Source organism: Drosophila tropicalis, unplaced genomic scaffold, assembly GCF_018151085.1.
Source record: "Drosophila tropicalis isolate 14030-0801.00 unplaced genomic scaffold, ASM1815108v1 contig_593, whole genome shotgun sequence".
Taxonomy (NCBI): domain Eukaryota; kingdom Metazoa; phylum Arthropoda; class Insecta; order Diptera; family Drosophilidae; genus Drosophila; species Drosophila tropicalis.
In genome coordinates, this window is record NW_027173070.1 from 18,907,967 (window position 1) to 18,931,471 (window position 23,505).

General features: G+C 39.3%; 9 protein-coding genes across 12 annotated transcripts; 6 read left to right on the forward strand and 3 right to left on the reverse strand.

The window, feature by feature from the left end:
- Window positions 1–45: 45 nt before the first annotated feature.
- Window positions 46–2,191, reverse strand: Pof (Painting of fourth). Of its 2 annotated transcripts, none has more exons than XM_068291713.1 (3): window positions 1,556–2,191; window positions 386–1,495; window positions 46–276 (listed from the first exon to the last, which is right to left on the reverse strand). In XM_068291713.1, the coding sequence occupies exons 1-3, from the start codon at window positions 1,956–1,958 to the stop codon at window positions 146–148; spliced, it is 1,644 nt and encodes a 547-aa protein (XP_068147814.1). In that variant the 5' UTR covers window positions 1,959–2,191; the 3' UTR covers window positions 46–145. The 2 variants fall into 2 exon arrangements, with proteins under 2 accessions (XP_068147814.1, XP_068147813.1); XM_068291712.1 differs by having other exon boundaries at window positions 46–306.
- A 69-nt stretch (window positions 2,192–2,260) lies between these two features.
- LOC137578067 (uncharacterized) lies at window positions 2,261–3,100 on the forward strand. Its single transcript, XM_068291715.1, has 3 exons — window positions 2,261–2,398; window positions 2,456–2,812; window positions 2,866–3,100. The coding sequence occupies exons 1-3, from the start codon at window positions 2,313–2,315 to the stop codon at window positions 3,071–3,073; spliced, it is 651 nt and encodes a 216-aa protein (XP_068147816.1). The 5' UTR covers window positions 2,261–2,312; the 3' UTR covers window positions 3,074–3,100.
- Window positions 3,101–3,190: 90 nt separating this feature from the next.
- Window positions 3,191–5,378, forward strand: LOC137578066 (RNA-binding protein 28). The gene is made up of 3 exons (XM_068291714.1): window positions 3,191–4,364; window positions 4,422–4,677; window positions 4,742–5,378. The coding sequence occupies exons 1-3, from the start codon at window positions 3,247–3,249 to the stop codon at window positions 5,321–5,323; spliced, it is 1,956 nt and encodes a 651-aa protein (XP_068147815.1). The 5' UTR covers window positions 3,191–3,246; the 3' UTR covers window positions 5,324–5,378.
- Window positions 5,379–5,492: 114 nt separating this feature from the next.
- LOC137575704 (uncharacterized) lies at window positions 5,493–6,126 on the forward strand. The gene is made up of 2 exons (XM_068288338.1): window positions 5,493–5,658; window positions 5,736–6,126. The coding sequence occupies exons 1-2, from the start codon at window positions 5,600–5,602 to the stop codon at window positions 6,124–6,126; spliced, it is 450 nt and encodes a 149-aa protein (XP_068144439.1). The 5' UTR covers window positions 5,493–5,599.
- An 8-nt stretch (window positions 6,127–6,134) lies between these two features.
- ND-19 (NADH dehydrogenase [ubiquinone] 1 alpha subcomplex subunit 8) lies at window positions 6,135–7,229 on the reverse strand. The gene is made up of 5 exons (XM_068291717.1): window positions 7,130–7,229; window positions 6,931–7,073; window positions 6,551–6,726; window positions 6,405–6,495; window positions 6,135–6,344 (listed from the first exon to the last, which is right to left on the reverse strand). Exons 2-5 carry the CDS (start codon window positions 7,057–7,059, stop codon window positions 6,213–6,215), a joined length of 528 nt encoding a protein of 175 aa, XP_068147818.1. The 5' UTR covers window positions 7,060–7,073; window positions 7,130–7,229; the 3' UTR covers window positions 6,135–6,212.
- A 58-nt stretch (window positions 7,230–7,287) lies between these two features.
- On the forward strand, window positions 7,288–8,520 carry LOC137577569 (uncharacterized). The gene has a single exon (XM_068291067.1). The coding sequence runs from the start codon at window positions 7,298–7,300 to the stop codon at window positions 8,270–8,272; it is 975 nt and encodes a 324-aa protein (XP_068147168.1). The 5' UTR covers window positions 7,288–7,297; the 3' UTR covers window positions 8,273–8,520.
- Window positions 8,521–8,586: 66 nt separating this feature from the next.
- On the forward strand, window positions 8,587–8,935 carry Cpr60D (Cuticular protein 60D). The gene is made up of 2 exons (XM_068288339.1): window positions 8,587–8,598; window positions 8,660–8,935. The coding sequence occupies exons 1-2, from the start codon at window positions 8,587–8,589 to the stop codon at window positions 8,933–8,935; spliced, it is 288 nt and encodes a 95-aa protein (XP_068144440.1).
- An 891-nt stretch (window positions 8,936–9,826) lies between these two features.
- LOC137577058 (isochorismatase domain-containing protein 1) lies at window positions 9,827–10,979 on the reverse strand. Of its 2 annotated transcripts, none has more exons than XM_068290423.1 (4): window positions 10,907–10,979; window positions 10,588–10,731; window positions 10,296–10,505; window positions 9,827–10,239 (listed from the first exon to the last, which is right to left on the reverse strand). In XM_068290423.1, exons 2-4 carry the CDS (start codon window positions 10,708–10,710, stop codon window positions 9,955–9,957), a joined length of 618 nt encoding a protein of 205 aa, XP_068146524.1. In that variant the 5' UTR covers window positions 10,711–10,731; window positions 10,907–10,979; the 3' UTR covers window positions 9,827–9,954. The 2 variants fall into 2 exon arrangements, with proteins under 2 accessions (XP_068146524.1, XP_068146525.1); XM_068290424.1 differs by having other exon boundaries at window positions 10,864–10,914.
- Window positions 10,980–12,716: 1,737 nt separating this feature from the next.
- Window positions 12,717–18,542, forward strand: LOC137576142 (transcription elongation factor SPT6-like). Of its 2 annotated transcripts, none has more exons than XM_068289056.1 (5): window positions 12,717–12,847; window positions 12,920–13,104; window positions 13,193–13,318; window positions 13,381–13,526; window positions 13,602–18,542. In XM_068289056.1, exons 1-5 carry the CDS (start codon window positions 12,817–12,819, stop codon window positions 18,313–18,315), a joined length of 5,202 nt encoding a protein of 1,733 aa, XP_068145157.1. In that variant the 5' UTR covers window positions 12,717–12,816; the 3' UTR covers window positions 18,316–18,542. The 2 variants fall into 2 exon arrangements, with proteins under 2 accessions (XP_068145157.1, XP_068145156.1); XM_068289055.1 differs by having other exon boundaries at window positions 12,719–12,847; window positions 13,190–13,318; window positions 13,602–18,540.
- The last annotated feature ends 4,963 nt before the right edge of the window (window positions 18,543–23,505 follow it).

The window sequence follows — 23,505 nt, forward strand, 5'->3', positions numbered from 1 at the left end:
ACGTAAAAGATAAAAAAATATATATAAAATGAAAAAAAAAAAAAATAGAAACCATATCGTAAAATTATTTAATATTGCATAGTTTTTTTTTGTACTTGGCTTACAGAAAATTTAATTAGATTTTAATGCAAAATAAAATCAGTCTCTATAACTGGGCATATAGCTCTTCCAGGCGGGCCTCATTCGATTGGAGTGCTGGAGCAGGAGCAGGAACTCCTCCTCGATTGTCCTCCGTATGTGTTCCGACAGTTGTTTGACTCTTGCGGCGTGCTACACCTGAAAACAGCCGCCCAAAACAATTGAAAACTGAGTAAAAATGAGGAGGGGAGAGAGATCATTTCAAAAAATAGGCCCTTCATAATGAAAGGATATCAATTTCATTTACATTTGTTGGTGTTGCCCCCCAGTTGGGGATCGTCGAGTTGCAGGGAGTTATCTAGAGGCTGAGTTGTTGGCACATAGATTGGCATCACAATGGTATCCACATTACTTTCATTCGGTTCATGAATGCCCAAATAGGACCGCTCTATTTTAATATTCTGGGCGAGATCAACAATAGGTGTTTGATCCATTTCAATTTTACTGACGTATCTGTGATCTGGGCATTCCGATTTATACTTTGGCTGATGACTGGTCTGTAGATCCCTAATGAGTTTAGCCTGTACCTCTAGCTGTTTTTTCAGCTCTCTGATGTCCTTGTCGTGCTTGGTTAGTTTACTTTGCTCTGAATTGTCATTATCTTCGTTATCATCGCTAATGGTTATAGACTCAACCGGAGGCGGTGTTAGAACCTTAACATCATCATCGGTTGCATTAAGTGTCATTTCGGAATTGTTTGATTGCTCAACGGTCTGATGGAGTATCGGTGCTGTGGAACGTTTTAGTTTGCGTCGATAGCGAACAGTTAGAATGCGACTATTCAATTGACTATCGACCAATTGCCGGAAGGCATCGCGGGCTATTTCGGGACTGGCATAGCGTACAAAGGCATAACGTGCCCGTTTCAAACGCTTTTGTATACCAATATCGACCCGCACAGAGTTGACAAAGAATTCCTTGATTGCCCCCGTCGTCATGGTGAAGGGTATATTGCTAACATACAACCAACAGGGATCAATCAATTCAGCTTGTTCCTCGTCGGTGAAGGCTCTGAGCTCTGCTTGAAGATGTCCTGATCCGAAACGTATTTGATTTAGCTCTTCAATAGCCTTTCCCACATCGGCTCCTGATTTTAAATAAACCAAACAAGATCGAGGTTGTACATTACCACCATTCCCAGTATTAAGACAGACATCGGTGATCTCCTTGCAATAGCCAGCGACCATAGATGCTGTAATTTCTGGATCAGGAAAACGTATCATAAGGGCCACACTTTGATTCGCTGAAGAGGAAGAGCTGTTTGATGTCAATTCCCGCTCCAGGGCCAGAGCCTTTAAGGCATTTTGACGCAACAATTGCAGTTGTCCCCGCCGTGACAATTTTGATGTGGTGGAAACTAAAAAAAACGGGATTAGTTTCCGGTAAGTTCTCAGAGGCCTTTGATAGGATAACTTACTCTGTTTTCTTAACATAGCTCCATTCGTATATTCTGGCAAGTGCAAGGTATTGACCTCATTATAGGAAGTCAAGGATTCGGAGACATTTACCCATGATGTCAACTGACTGCCAGCTGGTGTCTGTTGGAACATAAATGACTCCAGCGAGGGAACATTACAAATTGGTCCATTGCCCGTATAGGCTGGCACATGGTTAGTAGGTGAAAGAGCCACTCGCATCTCTATAGTTTGACCATCGCCATTGCAATCCCTGTCTAGCGATTCTGCTGGTTCAGTATGTTCATTTAGTCTGTCCTTTAGTTTTCTTTGAAATTCTGGATTTCTGTTCGCCTCCATGGAGGAAGAACGTCTTTTGGTATTGGGTCCATCGCCAGATATATCCTGGCTAATGCGCTTGGACATCGCTTGTTTATATACCTAGTTTTATTATGAATTTTTTTTGTTTTTTTTTTTTTTTTTTGTTTTTCTATTTTGATATTTTTTTCTGTTTGTTTTGCTCTTGTCTAATGTTGAAAAATGTGTCTATAATATGTGTATGTGAAGTTTATACGTGGGGTAAACTTGTGTACATATTTAATAACATATTACTTTCAAAATAATTTAAGTTACAGTTCTCCCTTTATTCGAGTTAAAAAGTGATTAGCTTTAAAATTAAGAGCACCTTAAAAATAAACTTTTTTTGTTTATGAAAATAAAATTCTTACTTTGTCAAGTGGCAACGCTGAAAAATTCCCAAACAGCTGTTATTGTATCAAAATGTGTGCCGCGGCTCTTTTACATAGTACAAAAACATTGATTAATTTTAGGTTGAATACCGGCTTAGCCATTAAACGATTGATAAGGTAAGTAAGTTTTAGTTGGTTTTTAGTAAAAACTAATACAAGTTAACTGTCTCCCAGCTCTAGTACTACGCAAAATCAAAAGCGAACTTCCAGCGATGTGGAAAGAAAACTGTTACACAAGGATAAATTGCCAGAGAGCAGCTATCAATTAATTTACCGGGCACCCATTGAATACTATGTGACCTGGACAAAAAATATATCCACCCTAACAGTGTCAGTGATTGGGTTAGTCGCTGCCTATCAATTTGCCACAAATATGAACTTTATCAACCTGGCCAGAAAAATTGACTTGGCCACGCTGGTATCGCATGAAACCGATTTGTATTTCTTTCTCTCTGGATTTGTACTGATCAACCTGGCCATTCGCATTTTTGTGGCTAAATATCCCTTAAGGATATACAAATGCAACGACAAGTAAGCGAATTAATGTCTTATAAACACGGACTTATCATTATATATTTTTACAGATATGTTGCTGTCTATGGCTCCCAGATGCCGTTGGGCACCGTGAAGCATTTTTTCAAACGCGGTGAGATAGCGGAATATACCAATTTCCTTAATCCATGGAGTCATATTATGTTTAAATTGGGTAACCGCACATCCATGCTGCTAATTGACTATTTCAAGACGCCTTCTGAGTTTCACAAGCTATTTGATGATCCCAACAAAAATTGAATAAAAATACTTCTTTAAAAACGAAAAGTGATGCCGCACTGGTGAATTTTATACATGTGGCAACTCCTTGATGTAGCCGTTTTAGGCTAGATTTTGGCTAGTTTGGCTGCACTGGTATACCATACAATAACAATTCGAACAGCTCCACGTGCAGAAAAACTCTGTGGGTAAAAATGGAGCTAAAAAAGAAAATGAAGACTCTTGTGGATGCCACAGCGGAGCCAGAGCCGAACCCGGAATCGCCAAGTGGAAAACAACCAAAGCGTCGAAATCCATTCAACACCCAGCGGCTGAAGGAAGAAAGGGAGCGCCGGCAAAAGAAACGTGCGCGTCTAATAGTTCGCAACATAAGTTATAAATCCACGGATGAGACACTGCGTCAACACTTCCAGCAGTGGGGAACTCTCGAAGATGTAAATATACTCAAGCGAGGTGATGGCAAACTGGTGGGATGTGCCTTTGTCCAATATGAAACCATCAATCAGGCCACCAAAGCTATTAAGGAAGCAAATGGCAAGGAAATGCTGGGAAGACAAGTCTTTGTTGATTGGGCACTGGGAAAAGATGAATACACAACCAAGCATGTGAAAGAGAAAGATGATGAGCCAGAGGAAAAAAAGTTAAAAGTAGAAGATGAAGATAAAGAAAAGCCAGATGTCGGTGAAGATGAGACGGTTAAAGAGGAAGATTTAGAGGATGATGAAGATGAGAAAGATTCAGGGAATGAAGACTCAGACGACCAGGAGGAAGATGTAGAATCCGATGAAGAGGATGATGACAAAGACGAGCTTAAATCTAAATTGGATGTGTCCAAAGTTAAAAAGGAAAAACAAATCTCCGATGATGTTCAGCAGGGATGCACAGTATTCATTAAGAATGTGCCTTTTGATGCTGAAGATGCTGATTTACGTAAAGTTTGCCGCAAATTTGGTGTAGTTCAATATGCCATCATTAATCGGCAGCAGATCTCTGGCCATTCCAAGGGCACTGCCTTTGTTAAATTCAAAAACAAGGAGTCAGCCGATCTATGTTTACAAGCTGGTACGGAATTCAAACTAATGGACGACGTACTCGACCCCCATCCAGCCTTATCCCGCGACGAGATTAAGAATAAACAAAAGCAGGAACAAAGCAAAGATGATTCTGGCAAAGATTCGAGAAATTTATATTTGGCCCGCGAAGGTCTTATCATGGCGGGATCAAAAGCAGCCGATGGAGTAACCACATCCGATATGGCTAAGCGACATGAATTAGAACAAGTGAAAACACAGGTTCTCAAGAATTTAAATCGGTAAATATGAATAATTTCTATATAAAGTTCTTCTAATTACCATTTAATTTCCTTCAGATTTGTTTCCCGCAATCGTTTGTCCATTCACAATCTTCCTCAGAACTACGATAATGAGAAACTTAAGCAAATGGCTCTAACTTACACGGGTTTTCGTCCGCATGAGTGTCGGGTAATGAGAGAACAAAAGATTACACCCGAATTCCCTCAGGGTAAATCCAAGGGCTTTGGTTTTCTCTCCTTTGATACACATCAGCGGGCGCTGACAGCTCTGAGAAAGCTAAATAACAATCCACAAATCTTTGGCACTCAGCATGTTAGTATTTTCCAAATGACACTCTATCCAGTTTTCTAAACTTTATTTATCCTTTTCTTTACAGCGTCCCATTGTAGCCTTTAGTATAGAAGATCGAGCAGTACACAAAATCAAAGAGAAGCGACAAGAGCGATCTAAACAGAACAATCCCACCTATCAGAGCAAACTCGAACAGAAGAAAAACAAGGGCAAATCAAAGCCAAAGCCAACTCTAGCAACTCCACCTCAAGGCGATAACAAAACCAAACTTCAGAAGCATTTGAAAAAACTGGAAGCTTCACGGGCTGCAAAGGATAAACAGAAATCAGCACCACCAAAGCCAACTGAAGAGCAACCTAACTTTGTGGGTGCAGCAGCCAAACCGGGCACATCACTACGTATGCGTTCCAAAAAGAAGATCGCCGAACAGGCCCAAGAGCATGTGAAGCGGGTAAAGACCGAGAAACGCAAACAAAAGAATAAAAAAATACGCGAAACCCATCTGGCCGAACGCAAGGCCAATAATCGACCCAAGCAGGGGCGCAAAAAGGAAAAAGATGACCTGCGGCCCTTGATCAATAAATATAAGAGTATGATTAGCAGCAATCAGGAGACCACCGGGGGTAAAGTTAAGAAACCCAAACGTACCAAATGGTACCAAGACTAAAAGGACCTTAATTGTTAAAACTGTGTAATAAAACTATAAAAATATGTTAAAATGATTATGACTGTATGTAAATTGCAAAAGCAGGTAAAAGGGGGATTAGCATGACAGCTGGCAGGACTCGATGGAAGCCCATCTACCTGATCTGTAACTTTCTTGTTCCTATATATAACCGACTTGATAGACAAATCTATATTCAGTCTTGCACAGCAACGCGTTCCGAACGCTTCAAACATAATATTAAATATTATTTGAGATTCTTAAAGAATCGATTTGAAAATGGCTCCACAAAATAAGCACGAGTTCGTCATTGTGCGTTTATCCTTTGTGCCGTATATGTAAGTATTACATTGCGTTTAAACTCATAGTTTAAGAAAAGCTATCTAATAGTTAACTCCATCTCGTTTACTTTCAGACATCCTCACTATCCACGCATCAGTTATCAATTGAGAAAGTATCCACCAAGTGGATCTATTGTACCAGTGCGAGATTGGTTCGAGCATGTGATGATGCGGGAGCGTTCTAATCTGCCTTCTGATGGCCATATACGATTCTGCGAATGGCGTATCCTGACTGGCCAACTGGAGCTCTTCAACATTAATGGCTATCGTTATGACAAGATAATGCTAATCCTGGGCGAGGATAGTATCTCTTGGGTTTACTATCAATGTTTGCCCATACATCCTAGAATTGAGGGTAGCGCCAAATTTCCCATTAGCTATTGCAGCTGCTGCCTGGAGAATCAGTATTTAAATATAATGGATAAAATTAAGGAAATTGTGTTGGGTTATCCAGATGCAAAATAAACACCATATCAACAATTAGAAGTTTTCTATATTAGATTAGATGATTTTTCAAGCTGGGAGCAATTATTTAATTGATCGATCAACAACTATTCCAGCCAATGGAATCGTGAGCCATATTTGGCTGGTGGCTTTGGATAATCCTCGGGCAGGCCAGGTGTGGCATCGGGATAAACGGTGATTTCCTCTTTCTTTGGAGGTGGGCGGGCTGTTTGTACCACCTGTACAAAGAATTTTAATGAAAAATTGTATTGGCAGAGATGATATCAACAGCAACTCACCTTAGCCCTGGCAAAGTAACCATAGGATGGACGATCCCAATCAAAGTTATCCTTAACACACTTGTCAAATACTCCCTGAGTCTTGCGGCAGCTGAAAGGAATTTGTTTAATACTCGTCTTTCGAATAGCTAACCAATAAAACTTACTGCCCAAAAGCCATGGTTCCACTGCTCTTGTCCAGGCAAGTGGCGTATTGCATGAATTCCTCATAACAGGTCTTCTTAACCTGACGGAAGAAGTTCAGGGCGCAATTGGTTACAGCTTTGCCCTCTGTCAAACAGGCCCTTGGATCATCAAGCTCCTGTCGGCATAGCATAAACTCCTGAAATAAAACACGAAACAATATAAAAAACGTAAACAAAAGTGCTGTTTTTGAGGTTAGGTTATATAACGAAAATAGATTTGAAAATCTTCCGGCTGGAGAATTGGGAGAAATGTGAGTGGGTCAATAAAGACCCAGCCATCCTTTAACTATAGTTAATATAGAATGTTCAAGTTAATTGCTTAATCACAAAGTTTTACTAACATTATTCTGCTGTTCGCATTGTTTGCCCAAATGAAAGGCGCCTGCTCTTAAAGCAGCCGTCGACAGATTTAGCTCCTGGGTATTCAATTCCGATTCCTCGGGCAGTGTTGTGTTGTTGGTGATGACCATTTTGCTGCCGCAATCTGGAATAAATTTTAATTTATGTGATTGCAATGCAAATTTGTTTGACAATTTTTACCTTTTTCCCAGTCTCAACAAAACAACAGCTGTTTAGAATCAGTGTTACCAGCCATGGCAACAAAGAGGTATTTTTTATGATATGGCAACTCGTCGTAACAGGGGTAGCCGTTACTTTTTTGTTTGAATGGCAATCTGATAAAAAAAATTTAGGAAAATGTCATTTATTATGATTTTGCTTATATTTTCTACTCCTTTTGCCATTGCGAGCCCAGTAAAGGTTCTTAAATATCAGAATTCTTTGAAAACCATAGTAAATGATCTAATTGACAATTGGCAGTCGCCTATTGTTTATCTTAAAAGTCGTGGATATCTACCTAAAGATATGGACAATCCTCTGGAATTGGATTTGGAAAATAAGTTGCAAAATAGTGAGCCTGAAGAGATGTCGCAACCGAAACAAAGTCTGGTGGGCACAAATGAGTATCCAGCCCAATCACCCTCCAAATTGAAGATAAAATTTCACCATAAAAATAAACCAATTGTAGAACTCCGAAAAACCGAAAAAGTGACTATTCATGAGTCTTCAGATAAAACAGCCAAGAAACTAAATACCAAATATCATCAGGAAATTAAACCAAATATAGAACTCAAAGAAATCGAACTCAAACCAAACAAGCATGAATCTTTAGAACAGCCATCAAAGAAACTAAAGACCAAATATCATCACGACGATGAACAAAGTATGGAACTCAAAGAAATCGAAGTCGATTCGAATAAATTCAAACGTGCTAACCGGTCTTTCGAGAACAAAGAGTTGAAGAATATGTTTCAAACGCTCTTTTCTACCAATGATAATACAATTTCCGATGAAATAAAAACCAAATTAGATGTACCCTGGGACATGAATGCTCTCAAATTCTCAGCCCGCAATGAGGCGAATAAATATTTTGAGAAATTCTGTAATAAACGAAATGAGAACGTGTCTAATAAAGCAGCGGAAACTGACTTATCGATTCAAGAGCAGGTGGCCCAATTGTATCCATCAGTTCTAGAATCAAAAAATATGCGTTGGGATCAGAAACATAATGATCTAGTGGACAGCTCGGCATATAAGAAACCAGATTACCTAAAGGATATTGCCAAAATGTTGGGCAGTCCCGAAATACTGAATTCGCCCAAAACATCGTTTCCATTGCATTAACAGAAACTGAGGCAAATGCAATTTAAAAATTAATTTACTCACTGTTCAAATATAAATAAATTTTCAAATTTAGCTGAATAATTTGTCCGGAGCACACAATGATTTCGGGGATGGAGGCCTGACACCGCCAGACACATGCCATTATATGCATATTCATGGCCCATGTTTTTTTTCGATTTAATCTCAATCATTTAGCTAATTGATTAAAACTCGTTTAGTTAGTGTGGTCAACTGGCTATTGGTATCTTCTCCACGGCTTGGGTATATAAAGACTGACAACATTTTTGTCTATTGGTTTAAACTTTTAACGCAAAATGCTGAAACAGGTCGGGTAGTCAATTGTATTTCGAAACAAACTTAAATTTTAATTGCGATTCTTTAATTTAGGCTGTGATTCTGGTTATTGTGATGGTGGCTTTGGCCTCTTCCACTGAGGATTATCCGCAGGCAGAGCTCATTGAAACGAAGAACGTGCAAAATTTAGATGGAGCTGGACAATTTGAGTATAATGTCAAGGTCAGCAATGGCATTGACCAATATGCTAAGGGCAATGTGAATAGCATACAGGGCGAATACTTTATACCTGCCCCGGATGGAGGCAAACCCATCCGTGTGACTTATACAGCCGATTCGCAAGGTTTTCATCCACACATTGAGAATTGACCTTGAAGTGATATTGTTGTTATTATTATTATTATCTTGATGAAATTTTGAATAAACATATAAAATAATTAAAATTTGAAATTGATATTTTGATACATTTAATTTATGAGTCCACACACAACTGGTTACACCTGAATTTTGTGAGGAGTATAAATACCTGGAGCCAGGTTGCATTTCTCGGCAAAAAACATTTGGTAATACTTACAACATGTTCAGAAATGTGAGTAAATTATTATATATGCCACAATCAGAATATAATCTAATGATGATCTCACTTTCCATTTCAGTTGGCTGTCATCGTTTCCCTTTGCGTGGTTGCCTGTTTGGCCATTGAGGATGATGCCCATGCCCATGTGGATAAGGCGTATAAAAAGGAAGACGGTCATGGACATTTTTCCTATGGGTATGAAATAACCAATGGCATTGGTGCCGACGAATCTGGCGATGAGCATCAGGTGAAGGGAGAATTTCATTTTGTTTCCAAAGAGGGTAAACCCATAAAAATTACCTATACGGCTGATGAGAATGGCTATCATCCGCAAGGTGATCTACTGCCCACTCCTCCACCCATTCCAGAGGCCATATTGAGAAACAATTTGGCCTACATTAAGGCACATCCACGAAAGGAGGAGCCGCAGTCAGCCAGTCATCGTCGTCATTGAGATTGAGATTTGTAAGCGTCGAATGTGAACAAATAAAGTTACAAAAGCCATAAATATTGATTTTCAAAAATTATAGTTAAAATCTGCTTTGTCATCGCCGAGGCAGCAGCAAAAGGAAACGGAAATGGCCGGAAGGTGGGGAGGAAGGCCAGCCATTTCCCGTGCCATTGCTATTGTGCCTGCTTATGATTTTTGAATGGAATATGTTACGGAAATGACAACTTAAATGTGGCTTCATCCCATCTACTTTATATATTGACTCTTTATCTGTTTACTCTCTATATACACACATACACATACATCGACATATATATTTGTGAAATGCAATTTAATTTTAACAATAGTCATGGATTTCCCTTACAATTTGGACACTCCACTGCCTGCATTGCGTTTCAATTCCATATCCACGGAGGGTGGATTCACCAGTTTACGTATTAGATCGAATTTTGGATTGTTTTTATCACGCACCAAATCGAATATAATACTTTCACTTGTGGTTATCACACAGCCAGCCTGACGCAGACGATCCAAGGCCAAATCACGATCCTGGTTCAAACGAGAAGAGCAACAATCGGCCACCACATAGACATTGATATTCTGTGCCAGCAGATCAATGGCGGTTTGCTCTACACAAATGTGGGACTATCAATGACAGAGACGTTAATACAAAAGAAGTTAAAAAACACTTATTCACTCACTTCTAATCCATAAAGCACTACATCATCTGGCTTCTCCTGAAAGAGCTCCTTCATCACCGCCTTCACCTCCGGCGTGACCATGCTGAAGAGTGTCTTGCCCACAATTACTTTGGCGTGACACACATCCAATTGCTCGACTGTTTTACCCAACTTCTCGGGATAATGTTCGGTTACAATCAAAGGCATTTCCAGAGCCTTACCAGCTTTGGTCTGTAATCAAATATAATCCGTGTATTAATCTACTCTACTGTATCAGATAAGCATGGAGGGGGAGCTCCAAAGTTCAACTTGCCAACTTGTCTGCATTTTTAACCATATTGTCGAACAGAGGCATAGCCGGACGGAATTTCTCCTGTATGTCGCATAGTAGGAAAAGAGTCTTCTTTGGATTCAAATGACAACGACGCAGAGCCATGATTGATCAAATTTGATAATGCTAAATAAAACAATATATAAAATGTTTAAAGATATCAACAGGTTGTCTATTAAATTTACTAATAGAACCAGTTGCTAATCGACATAGACATAAACAGAAAATGTGTGTTAATTTAATTAAATTTGACTTTACCAAAATGTTTTTAGTCTTTTTCTCGTTTTGTTGTTTGACTTACTTGCGACAACACAAAATGTTAAATAATTTCATTGATTTGTATGAAAGTCAATGAACAGCTGATTGGGGGGCCAGATGAGAGCAGAGTGAGAAAGAGCACAAGGTGGGTTAACTTTTTCCAAAATGTGACGTCATTAATTGGGTTATTGTGTGAAATTTACTCTGAGAGATGGAAATAAGTCTGAAAAGTTGAACAGTACAAAAAATCATAAGATTTGCATAAAATAGTTGCATAGAACATATGTATGTACACATATGGACTTTAAAATTAATTCGTAAATCAATGCAAGGGAGTTGTTAAATTCGAAATGCAATCTATATATGTACCTATGTATGTACATACATATGTATGTATGTACTACATACATACATATATAAAATGTGAAAGAAAATCGTGAATCGGGTAATTAAAAATTTGTGAAGAGGTTTCCTAGAACAAGAAGGCGGATTTGGGATACTTCTTATCCCGATCGCTGTAAACTGTAGGGTTTTGGAATCCTTCTCGATGGTGTACATATATTTCCATTCCCTATACTCAAACATCATTCTACAGTTATGTATTTGAGGTATGAAAAATCGTAAAAAAGTAGCAAATGTAAAAAAGTTGCAGGTAATAGTTACAAATTTTTGAAAATATCTGTAACGATTTTTGCGTATTCCATCTAGTTTCCGTAAACTATATTCTGGCCATTTCTAACCGGTATAAAAATGTTTTATATCTCCATGAATAGCTTGTAAATTTTCAAAAACTATTATTATTATAGTTATTGTTATCAGTATGGAACTTATTTATAGAACTATCAATCCAACAAATCTTCTGAATAACAGCAACGTCCATACACAAGCCAGAGGCTCGAAATCGGATTCTTGTTATCTAGTTGTCTAAATGACTGGCCATATGACTTAAACAACTCATTTTGCATTTACCAGAAAACGAAGTCATTGAAGTTGGTGGTACAGAAGATATTTGCTATCATAAAATGATTTTAGTTACAAGAATGATATAAACAAAAGAGTGTTTATAATAATGTTTGGATATGAGGGTTTAAATTTCCTAAATTCTCCTTATGTCAGTGGTTCACACCATTGCAAAAAAAGTTAAGAGGCAATTTTAAAGCAGACACTAGGGCATTTCTCTTATACCTTATACACCGCCGACAGGTCTGCAGCATGAGCAGGTCGAAATTGACACTTATGCAGACGACACTGCCTTTGTTACTTCCTCTCCAGAGTATTCGGTGGCATCGGAAATCATATATGTATGTAGGTTCGACATAACCTTTTGGAACCATGGCTGCGCAGATGGAATTTGTCATTCAACACGGATATGTAGCAGCATATGACTTTTGCCACACGCAGGCGCAACTTCCCCCAGTCAGCCTTAATGGGACGCATCTTCCGAGTGTGGATAAGGCGTCTTACCCTTGGCAGGCGTTTAACCTCAAAAGCTCGCATCAAGGTCAAGAGAACTCAGCTAAACTTAAAACTCTCCAAAATGCAGTGGTTGCTTGGCAGCTGATCTGAGCTCAGCACGTGCAAGAAATTGCTGCTCTCAATGACTTGGCCAAGTAGACAACGCATTTTTCAATTTTAAGAAATAAAACCTATAACAATTACGGTCCTTGTATACTCCTTGAATTAAATTTTCTTTAGTGTTGATTCGCTTAATACGAGTGTAGAGTATCTAGCCGTCGGCTATTTACACAAACGGATGTTGGTTGACAGCTTTCAGAAATTATGTGTGACCGTTTCAACATAAAAAAAAGGGAAAAATGTGCTTCCTCTTACTCAACTGTCACGCCATTTTGACATACATATGTGCTTCCTCGTTTTAGTGTGCTTAGCTCTCTCAGTTTGGTAGTCATTTAATAGAATTCATTTAATTCGTATCATTCTATTTAATTGTAAAAAATGGCAGATGCTTTCTTTAACAAAACTTCAAGTAGATATTTCTAATTAAAGAAAAAACAAATTTCCGTCGAATATACAATAATTTCCTCTTGATATATTCCAGAGCGTGAAATGTCCAATAAAGGAGCGCAGGAGACATCCAGTGAAATTAACTCCGTGGCAAGTGGCAGTCGCGACGATGCTAGCAGCATCATTGGTGGCAAGAGGCGTCAGAAGTATGATGATGGACTTGAAGAAGATGACTATGATCTGATTGAAGAGAATTTGGGTGTGAAAGTCGAGAGACGTGTAAGTAGCTAGTGTCTGAAAATTCAAATTTTCCAACACTGTTTCATTTCTTCCTCCTTTACCTTCCTTTGTGTTTCCTTTAAAGAAGAAACGTTTTAAACGATTGAGGCGCATATGTGATACCGAAAGCGATGGCGAGGATCAGCATGTGGATGAGGGATTGGCACGAGAAAAAATTGCCGAAGAATTATTCAATGATAATTATGACTCTGAGGTTGTATTATGTGCATTCGAATTTAAGGGTTAAACGATTAAATTATGTTTCTCTTACCGCAGAGCCACGAAAGTCGTAGCAAGCGCAGTTCTCCAAAGATACATAACTATGAAGACGATTCGGAATCGGATGCAGATGATTTTATAGTAGATGACAATGGTCGTCCTATATCGGAAAAGAAACGACGTCGTCCTATGTATACAGATGCGTAAGTAAATCAAAAGATTTCGAAATAACACCCAAAAAGAAAAGGCAATCAATGAAATATTTCTCCTCTGCACAGTTGTCTGCAGGAGAGCCAGGATATATTTGGCGTTGATTTTGACTTCGATGATTTCGATTATGCAGATGAGGATGACTATGAAGATGAGTCGGAGGGTGACGACACAAATTTCATGTCATCCAAGAAACGGAAATCTACCAAAAAGAAAGTTTCCATTTTCGATGTTTTTGAACCGAGTGAATTGAAACGTCGACATTTCACCGATGTGGACCATGAGATACGAAAAGTCGATATGCCCGAGCGTATGCAAACTCGTCAGATTCCTGTCACTGCAGGTGACTCGCAAGAATTAGAGGATGAGGCCAATTGGATATATCGTCATGCCTTTTCCAAAGCAACCGTATCCGAACAGGCATGGAACGCAGAGCGAAAAGCTCCAACAGCAGTTAAAACAATCAAGCAAGCGCTTGATTTTATTCGTAATCAACAATTGGAAGTACCATTTATAGCCTTCTATAGGAAGGAATACATCAAGCCAGACCTAAGCATCGATGATCTGTGGAAGATTTACTACCATGATGAGATCTGGTGCCTGCTCTACGAACGCAAGCGTAAACTAAAGATGCTTTTTGAGAAAATGCGGCAATTTCAGCTAGAGTCTTTAGGTGCGGATCCGGAAAAGCCATTTCCCGATGATGTGCGACTCATGTTGGACACTGACTTTGAGCGTCTCAATGATATCCAGACGGTGGAAGAGCTTAAGGATGTACATATGTATTTTCTACTCAACTATTCGCATGAGTTGCCCAAAATGCAGTCCCACCAAAAACGCAAATTGCTACAGGAACGTCGCGAGAAGGAGAAGGCACGGAAACAATCTGCGACCGTAGCAGCAACTGAAAATAAAACTGGAGCAGAGAATATTAAACCCATCGACTGCAACAAAGAAACGAATGAGGTCGATGAGCAACTGAAACAATCTTCAGATTGTAGTCCTTATGCCGTGTTCCGCAAAGCTGGAATTTGTGCTTTTGTTAAAAGTTTTGGCCTTACTCCCGAAGAGTTTGCCGAAAATTTACGGGAAAATTATCAGCGTAACGAGATCAAACAAGAGACATTGAGCCCGATGGAGATGGCCAAAAAGTATCTATCGGCGCGTCTCCTCACTGTGGATGCGGTTTTGCAGGCAGCCAAACATGTGGCCGCCCGTCAATTGGCCCAAGAGCCTTTGTTACGTAAAACCATAAGGGAAGTGTTTTTCGATCGGGCCCGGCTCAATATTCGGCCCACTAAAATTGGTATGGTCCAGATTGATGAAAACTCGCCGGTATATTCGATGAAATATGTGGCCAAAAAACCTGTGGACAGTCTCTTTGGTGATCAGTTCATAAAGCTGTTAATGGCCGAGGAGGAGAAACTACTGGAAATCCAATTCCTCGAGGAGTTCGACGGAAATGCCAATGCCAATGGCCCACCTGGTGATTATGTGGATGGAGCTAAGTCTTTGTACCATCTTGACCAGTTCTCAAAGCACGTTCTTGAATGGAATGCTCTCCGTGCCGAGTGTGTCCACATGGCATTGAAAAAATGGGTCATACCCGATCTCATCAAGGAGTTGAGGATTAAGCTTCAAGAAGAGGCCCAACAGAGTATTCTGCACTCCTGCACAGCCAAGTTGTACAAATGGCTCAAGGTGGCACCGTACAAACCAGAATTGCCTCCTGACTCCAGCTACACTGATTGGAGCACTTTACATGGAATCCGAACTATGGCCTTGGCCTACGATTCAGATCAATCAGTGGCTGCATTCTGTGCATTTGCCACTGTAGAAGGGGACATATCCGACTACCTTCGACTGCCTGACATACTCAAGCGTAAGAAATCACATAACTCCGAGGAGAAGACTCAAAAATTAGCCGCTTTGCGTAAGCTAACTAGTTTCATTAAATCGAAGAAGCCTCATGTTGTGGTTATTGGGGCCGAATCGCGGGATGCATTAATGATTCAGACAGAAATCAGGGATATACTCAAAGAGCTTGAAACAACCGAGCAATTCCCACGCATTGAAGTGGAGATTGTTGAGAACGAATTGGCCAAAGTCTATGCCAACTCCAAGAAGGGTGAATCGGAGTTCAGGGAATATCCAGCTCTTTTAAAGCAAGCTGTGTCCTTGGCCCGCAAAATACAGGACCCTTTGGTGGAGTATTCCCAATTGTGCGATGCCGACGATGAGATCCTTTGTCTGCGCTACCATCCGCTCCAGGATCGTCTGCCCAAAGACCTTTTACTGGAGCATCTCAGTCTGGAGTTTATCAATCGTACTAATGAGGTGGGAGTGGATATTAATAGGATGATGCAGAATTCTCGTACTGTCAATCTGTTGCAATATATTTGTGGTCTTGGTCCTCGCAAGGGTCAGGCCTTGCTGAAGGTATTGAAGCAGAGCAACCAGCGCTTAGAGAATCGTACGCAATTGGTCACCGTTTGCCATTTGGGTCCCAAGATCTTTATCAACTGCAGTGGTTTCATTAAGATTGACACCAGCCTATTGGGAGATTCAACGGAAGCCTATGTGGAGGTTTTAGATGGATCACGTGTCCATCCGGAGACCTACGAATGGGCTCGCAAAATGGCCAACGATGCAATGGAGTGTGAGGATGAAGAAACCAATCCGGCTGGAGCCCTCGATGAGATCCTGGAGTCCCCCGAACGTCTTAATGATCTTGATTTAGATGCATTTGCCTTAGAATTGGAGCGTAGAGGGTTCGGCAATAAGAACTTCACTCTGTATGACATCAAAAATGAACTGCGTTGCCTCTACAAGGATTTACGCACACCTTATGCAAAACCCAGCTCAGAGGAGCTTTTTGATATGTTGACCAAAGAGACTCCCGAGACGTTCTATGTGGGTAAATCGGTTGAAGCCATTGTTATTGGGTTTGCCTATCGTCGGCCACAGGGCGACCAACTGGATAATGCCAATCCAATAAAACTTGAGGAAAAAATGAGATGGCAATGCCCATTTTGCCGTAAGGATTTCCCCCAGCTAGCCGATGTGTGGAATCATTTTGATGACAATACATGTCGGGGTCAGGCTTTCGGTGTGAAGCTGAGACTAGATAATGGACTGAACGGATTCTTACACGTTAAGAATCTGTCGGATAAGCCAGTGCGTAATCCAGAAGAACGAATGCGCGTTTCCCAAATGATTTATGTGCGCATCATTAATGTCGATATCGATCGATTCTCCTTTGAGTGCTCCTCCAAGTCAACCGATCTCAACGATGTGAACAATGAGTGGCGACCTCGTCGAGATGCCTTCTATGACCATTTATCTGAAGAGTTGGATAGTCGTAAAGTGGCTGAAGCAAAGGAGAAATTAATGCAGCAAAGGACTTACACACGACGCATTATTGCCCATCCTAATTTCCATAACAAAACATATGCCGATGTTATCGCTTTGCTGGCCGATGCCGATCAAGGTGAGGTAGCATTACGTCCGAGTAGCAAGGGCAGCGATCATTTAACTGCTACCTGGAAAGTGGCCGATGACATCTACCAGCACATCGATGTGCGTGAAGAATGCAAAGAGAATGATTATAGTTTGGGACGAAAACTCTGGATTGGCACCGAGGAATTCCAGGATCTCGATGAGATTATAGCCCGTCATATTCATCCCATGGCCATGGCGGCTCGAGAGCTACTGGAATATAAATATTACAAGCCCAATTTGGCAGCCGCTAATGAGAACGAACGAGATTACATGGAAAAATTATTGCTCCGCGAGAAGGCAAAGGATTCGAAGAAAATCCACTACTTCTTTTCTGCTTCCAAGCCATTGCCTGGTAAATTTCTGCTCTCCTATTTACCCAAGAACAAGGTGTTTCATGAATATGTTACCGTCATACCGGAGGGATATCGTCTTCGTGGGAAGATCTTAGATTCTGTAAACACTATGTTGTGTTGGTTCAAGGAGCATTGGTCGGATGCAAGTCTTCCGCCAGCGACCCCAAGTAATTCAAGTACTACACCCAGCATAATGCATCCTCCGCCTACGCCCTTGTCTGTGGCTTCTACCGCAGCTAGATCAACTGGCAGTCGCCCTTATAGTGTTACGGATGCAGTGTATAGTAGCACACCAAGAAGTGGTATCAGTGTTGCTGCTTCTAGCAGTTCCTTCGGACGAGGAGCTGGAGCACGAAGTGGGGGCTCAAGTGAATATTCCGTTTCGCAACCCATTAGTAATACTTATGGCTTTATTTTGAATAATCCAACATCATCGAACATCGGTCATTATGGTAGCTCAGGCACACGCCCCTCATCGAATGACTCCACACACAGTGGCATGCCGTACACACCCATGGATGATGCATTATATATGACTCCCTTTACGCCGCATCATGGTCTTATTGATGCACCCAGTCCTAGTGATCAATCACCTAGCCAGTACCGACGAAATGGAGCTTATGGCACCAGCTCTAATTTTGTAAATACTTCTTTCCATGGCACCGGCAGGACCAATGCATACAACACTGGTAGACATATGGCAAATCAGGGTTGGGCTAATCGTCGAAATCCACAGCGGCAGCAGTATCAACAGTCATCCATAAACATGGGTAGCATGACCATGGATGGTAATAGATATGTATCTACTCCCATGAGTGGCTACAATACGCCCAATTCATCTGTGGGCAGCACTACTGGCCACATGAATATCTCTCCGATTTGCATGGATCGGAGTGCCGCTGATACGCCACTTTCCGATGAGATATAAAAACAGTCACCCGACACACAACCAAAAAGGAGATATCGTTTGACACTATATACACCTATGGACACTAAACTAGAGAGAGAGGAACGCCAATTTAGTCTAACGAAATCAGTCTTGCCATTTTTACATCTACACAACAAAAATATACTTACATTTCTTACATTTTATAAAAATCTACATATACAATTCAAATATCAAACGGAAGGGGAAAGCTCTATCCAAAACTCCTAAATGATGTTTATCTTTAAGAAATTCGTTGGGCAGGCCCTTTTTGATGGGATTCTCCCATTCCATCATTCATGATCGTCTTATAGACGCTCAATGTCAAATAACGTGATCCAATTTGAAATCATTTGGACTCATTTGATTTCATCTATAGCCATATTGATGAAGATAATAGAAGTACCTAAAAAGGTGTTATAACGTTTGCCAACACTGAAATCCAGCTCCAGCCACTTTCAACACTAATATCTGGAGTAGCATAAGTAAATATTTACCCAAAAATTGATTTTACGTTAAGGTTTATAAAGTTATTGGCTTTATGTCCCCCTCCCCATCCCCAGTTCGCCACGGAATTAGAAGGATCGTAATGGTAATGATCGCTAATGACATTCTTTACGTTAACCTCTTGCATGTTAATCATAATGAACGCCACTCGATAAATGTCCGTTAGAATGTTATCGTTTTTGCATTAGATTAAATTTAATATCTTTTCTTACGCTAAATCTCTCTGGATCTCACACCAATAGGCAATTTGGTTAATTAAAAACCATACATAATCTCCATTTAAATAAACTTGCCCTAAGCTAACAATTACCACCTACTACGCCACCTAACTTAACTGCCAACGCCTCGCCATCTCCCACTTGGCCAACGCGCTGTAAATACTCACCTGAGCCTAGTTCTATGGCAATTAAGGTTAAAGCTTCCACACAGGCAGCAGATTTATATTCATAAGCCAAATAGAGCCCATAGCCAAGCACTTCTTCGTTTTGCTGTGCTGGTGTCTGTCTGGAATGTCTCAGCATTTATAATTGAATTCCTCCAGACTGACTGACTGACTGACTACTACTAGGACGCACTCCCCATGCCACCTGAGTGGTGAGGATATTATAGTAATGAACCACACCCATACCCGACCCACCCACACCCACACAGTCAATTTCAATAACGCAATCAAATGAAATGCGTGCAATTTGAAAAAAAAAACCACAAAGAGCATCAGCAAATAGAGAAGAAACTCAAATGCCAATGGCCCACGCAATGTCCAAGAAATCGGTTATATTTGTTAGATATTCTAAGCACGTAGCTCCTATAGGTCTAAGGAAAGGGACTAGAAGGCAAAAAGGTAGACAAGGATAATGGCTTTTCTTTTTTTGGTTGGTTGGTCGGGTGGCGGCAGCGGGGGGAAGCCAAAAGTCGCATGCATATTTCAGTAATTTGCACTAACTAAACAAGAGAAGAAGAAAATGAAGCAACCTTCCAGTCAATTTTTATTTCTTGGGTATTTGTAGCAGGTGGCATAATCTAAATTTTCAACTTTATTTTATATTCATGATGTTTATTTAACATTTTGATTTTCAATTTTAAAACCATTTCCCCCATGTCAAACAAAAAGATGTCTTCGATTGCGATTTCTTTGCCAAGAATAGAACTTTAAAAGGAAATTATTTAATTTATACAATAAATTGAGAAAATTACCAACGGAAAAAAACAAACAAGAAGAACAAGGAGAAAAGTTTGTTTTATTGTTTTGATGTTTATTTTCCGAAAATTTTTGTTCATTTGCACAGACGATTTAAGTCAAAAAAGTAGCAAAAAAAAAAAAAAAAAAAAATGTCGATGAGAAAAATTGTTCTTTTGTTTTCACTTGATTTTTATTTTGTCATTGTCTGGCAATAAAATACAAAATGTACTTGTATGAGTGTGTGTGTGTGTGTTGGGTGGGTGGATGGTTGTTGCTATTTTTTTTTTTTATGTGATTTCTTTTCCTATAGCCCCAGAGAAGGAGACATGGAGTTTGGTGGAAAGTGCTCTCATGTGAAATGAAAAACGGAAAAGAAACAAAATGTCTGTATGCCATTTATTTGCCATAGAATTTGAAGAGTTTTGCCATTTGCAATTGTAAGCAATTCGATCAAATGAAATGTAAATGCGAATCAATTGTAGTTTTATTTGTAGTCATTTAATTTCACATTTTTGCATTATCATATTTGCATAGAGTGACTGAAAGAGTTGTTCTCCTCCCTCCCAGTAGACCAAACATCAACATCAACATCAAAAAGCACTTTCTATCCCAGCAAAATAGTTTAGTTCTGGTTAAGTTTGGTTGTATATATGTATACATAAGCATTACGTGAGCGCACTCATTCCACGTTCGTTCGACAATTTTTATCGACATGATATGGCCCCGAAAAAGAAAAACCAAAAACCTTTCGAACTTCGAACAACCGAGACACGGGGTTACCCGTGCCTGTTGGACTCCCTGTTCCCAGTCCCAGCAATGTCAGGTCCTCCATACAGCCAGCTAATGCTTGTCACGTCTCCTTCAACATTTGACAAGGCAAATTCGCCAAAACAAAACAGGAATAAAATAAAATAAAATAAAAAAAAAAAAAAGATGTGAAAGAAGAAATTCCACACGTTGCTTGACTTTGTTTTTCATGGTGTTGTTGCTGTTGTTATTGTCGTCGGTGGAAAATGATTTTCACAGGTGAATTGGAAAGCGCGCATAATGTTGTAATGTTGTAATGTTTGACTTGCCAGCAGCAGTGGGCACGTGCCACAGACTTCGTATGTATATACACCATCATCCACAACCCTCGAAAACCTTGCCATGCCCTTACACTGTGAGAAATTCCAAATGATATGCCACAGGGCAAGTCATTGTATATTAATCGAACAAGATATGGCGTTTGTTTCAATAGATGAAAAGGTGAGTTTTAAATGCTTCGAATTTGATTGATTGGCCTCTAACTATACAACTTTCAGTAGAAGATTATAAATATAATAAAAAGTGGTTTTAAACTTAGTCCACACCTTAAGGATATTAGTCAAGTTTGATTACAATCCTCCATTAAAATGCGACCTGGGTTTAAAAGGCCGCAGACTAGCGAAATCAATATATGTACTTACATTTGATTAGGAGCTCAGTATGAGTATTAAATGTTTACACTAATCACTAAATCGCAAAAGAAATCATTTATGGGTTAAGTTAATGTAAATAGACATCGAAATATATTTAAAGACAATAAAAGACCAATATATTGAAATGTATGTATGTAAGGGCAATCAAGACTAAAATTGTAAAGATCCTTAACATAATGTATTAAAATATGAATTTTTCTGATTTTTGTCTTCTGAACCGAAAGCAGGAGAAGCAACTGACTGTGAAAAACGAATTTTAAGGGTTGCTATCCATCTTTAAGATTTCTTTGACTTATGTATGTCAAATCTAACTTTTGGAAATGGCTCCAAATGCCAATTTTGTTTTCCCATTTCTAAAGTAAACAAATGCACAAAAACAAAACAACAAGTCATATGCAATCTGCAAAAATGTCAACAATTTCTGATCAAAGCATTTATAGGTCGCCAAATCTCTTGTATAGTATTATAAGGTGTTTTTAGGTCAACAAGCTTCAAATCATTGAAAACTTTTAGGAAAATATTAAACAGAATTATGAACAAATTTCTTTCAAAATTGTAACAAGAAATATTCATTCAATGGGTTAGCATGATAAACAAATATGTCGACTATATAGTCAAGAAATTTAATGGAAACTTAATGGAATTTACTCTTATATAAAATATTAAATAATATTGTAATAATCGGATACTTACTTGTAATAATACTTTCTTTCTCTCTTAAGGTAAACCAGTTTTGATTAAGCACAAGGTGACACTTTAATCGGTTGACTTTTCACCTATAAAGCCTAAGAGAATCAAAGTAACCCTATTTTAGACCAAAAGATCCAAGTCTAGAGACTTATAATCTAATCCGTATAATTAGGAACTCAATTTATACACAGATTAATAACTTTATAGAAACAAAACCAAACTTTAACTTAGTTAACACATTTCGTAATATATTACTCCTAAAACAAACATAAACATAAAGCTTAATGACTATTGACTCTTAGTTAAAGCCAAGTATAAGTATATATAAAACTAAATAGGGTTTAACAACAGGTTTAATCAAATGAAATATATATTTTTTGTTTGTTTATTAATAATCAATAGCTAAATTATGACTACATATTTTTAAGTGTTTTTTAGGGATTTGGATTGTCACGTTTGAGACATTTGTCTTTTGGAAAATTATTTGCAGTGTTTTGTTTTTCACACATCTGTCGCATCGAATTCAAAGTCAAAGGGCGGCCTACATGTCGCATACGCGACGCGCCACTTTTGCAAATTGGATGAAAATCTTTTTGGCTTTTCAACGCAGCGCACAGCACACAGCACACAGAGTGTCGGGCAAAAGGCACTACTAGCATCAGTCAGTAAGGTACAAGGCAATACGTTTGTCGTTCTCAGTTTCTCAGTTATTCCCTGTTTTTTTTCTTTTTTGCCGTCGTTTTTTGCTTTGGCCCTCTTTTATGCTGGCGCAATGCATTGGCCTGGAAATTGACATGTTTTTGGTGACGCCTCCCAAAAAAAAAGAACAGTAGGCTGCACTTTTTTTATGTTGTCGTATTTCTTAAAGGTCACAGGTTGTGGGGAACAGCTGCGACAACAACAACAAGAACAACAACAGGCCATCCGTCATGACACGCCTGGAGTAGAAAATAAAAGGATTTACAACATAGATCTAACACCTTTTTGTTGCTTTTGTTTGCTTTATTTTGCCAGTGACGGATTAAACTTTTCAAGTCTTTGAATTTTTTAGGGTTGGAGAAAAGACACTGGGATTTAGATTAGGATTTAGGTTTTCCACCTACGAAATAAACTTGAAGCATATGTTGCAAGTCGTAACTCTTACAGCAAAAAATAAACGCAAACTTTCTTGTCGTTTTTATTGCCTTTTTTTTTTTTTTTTGTTTTGCCCCCATTTCAGCTTTATTTTTTGCTCTTCTTTTTTAAGAAGAAGAAACATGAGTTGAAACTTAAAAGTTGAAAGTCTTGAGAGTGTCTGAAACTTGTCGACGCTGAGGTTCATTGAACCAAGAAACTAGCAACAGAAACCAAAAAAAA

Bases quoted from the DNA above. Each gene is read 5' to 3' on its own strand.
- Pof (XM_068291712.1), bottom strand. From the start codon at position 1,958: ATGTCCAAGCGCATTAGCCAGGATATATCTGGCGATGGACCCAATACC. The intron at 1,496-1,555 runs GTAAGTTATCCT...CGTTTTTTTTAG, and splicing joins AGCTATGTTAAGAAAACAGA to TTTCCACCACATCAAAATTG. The intron at 307-385 runs GTAAATGAAATT...ATTTTTACTCAG, and splicing joins GGGGGGCAACACCAACAAAT to TTTTCAATTGTTTTGGGCGG.
- LOC137578067 (XM_068291715.1), top strand. From the start codon at position 2,313: ATGTGTGCCGCGGCTCTTTTACATAGTACAAAAACATTGATTAATTTT. The intron at 2,399-2,455 runs GTAAGTAAGTTT...ACTGTCTCCCAG, and splicing joins GCCATTAAACGATTGATAAG to CTCTAGTACTACGCAAAATC. The intron at 2,813-2,865 runs GTAAGCGAATTA...ATATTTTTACAG, and splicing joins ATATACAAATGCAACGACAA to ATATGTTGCTGTCTATGGCT.
- LOC137578066 (XM_068291714.1), top strand. From the start codon at position 3,247: ATGGAGCTAAAAAAGAAAATGAAGACTCTTGTGGATGCCACAGCGGAG. The intron at 4,365-4,421 runs GTAAATATGAAT...AATTTCCTTCAG, and splicing joins GTTCTCAAGAATTTAAATCG to ATTTGTTTCCCGCAATCGTT. The intron at 4,678-4,741 runs GTTAGTATTTTC...TTTTCTTTACAG, and splicing joins AAATCTTTGGCACTCAGCAT to CGTCCCATTGTAGCCTTTAG.
- LOC137575704 (XM_068288338.1), top strand. From the start codon at position 5,600: ATGGCTCCACAAAATAAGCACGAGTTCGTCATTGTGCGTTTATCCTTT. The intron at 5,659-5,735 runs GTAAGTATTACA...GTTTACTTTCAG, and splicing joins TTATCCTTTGTGCCGTATAT to ACATCCTCACTATCCACGCA.
- ND-19 (XM_068291717.1), bottom strand. From the start codon at position 7,059: ATGGTCATCACCAACAACACAACACTGCCCGAGGAATCGGAATTGAAT. The intron at 6,727-6,930 runs GTTAGTAAAACT...GTTTTATTTCAG, and splicing joins AATGCGAACAGCAGAATAAT to GAGTTTATGCTATGCCGACA. The intron at 6,496-6,550 runs GTAAGTTTTATT...AATTCCTTTCAG, and splicing joins GGAACCATGGCTTTTGGGCA to CTGCCGCAAGACTCAGGGAG.
- LOC137577569 (XM_068291067.1), top strand. From the start codon at position 7,298: ATGATTTTGCTTATATTTTCTACTCCTTTTGCCATTGCGAGCCCAGTA.
- LOC137577058 (XM_068290423.1), bottom strand. From the start codon at position 10,710: ATGGCTCTGCGTCGTTGTCATTTGAATCCAAAGAAGACTCTTTTCCTA. The intron at 10,506-10,587 runs GCAAGTTGAACT...ATTTGATTACAG, and splicing joins TTAAAAATGCAGACAAGTTG to ACCAAAGCTGGTAAGGCTCT. The intron at 10,240-10,295 runs GTGAGTGAATAA...TGTCATTGATAG, and splicing joins TAGTGCTTTATGGATTAGAA to TCCCACATTTGTGTAGAGCA.
- LOC137576142 (XM_068289055.1), top strand. From the start codon at position 12,817: ATGGCAGATGCTTTCTTTAACAAAACTTCAA. The intron at 13,105-13,189 runs GTAAGTAGCTAG...TTTCCTTTAAAG, and splicing joins GTGTGAAAGTCGAGAGACGT to AAGAAACGTTTTAAACGATT. The intron at 13,527-13,601 runs GTAAGTAAATCA...TCCTCTGCACAG, and splicing joins CGTCCTATGTATACAGATGC to TTGTCTGCAGGAGAGCCAGG.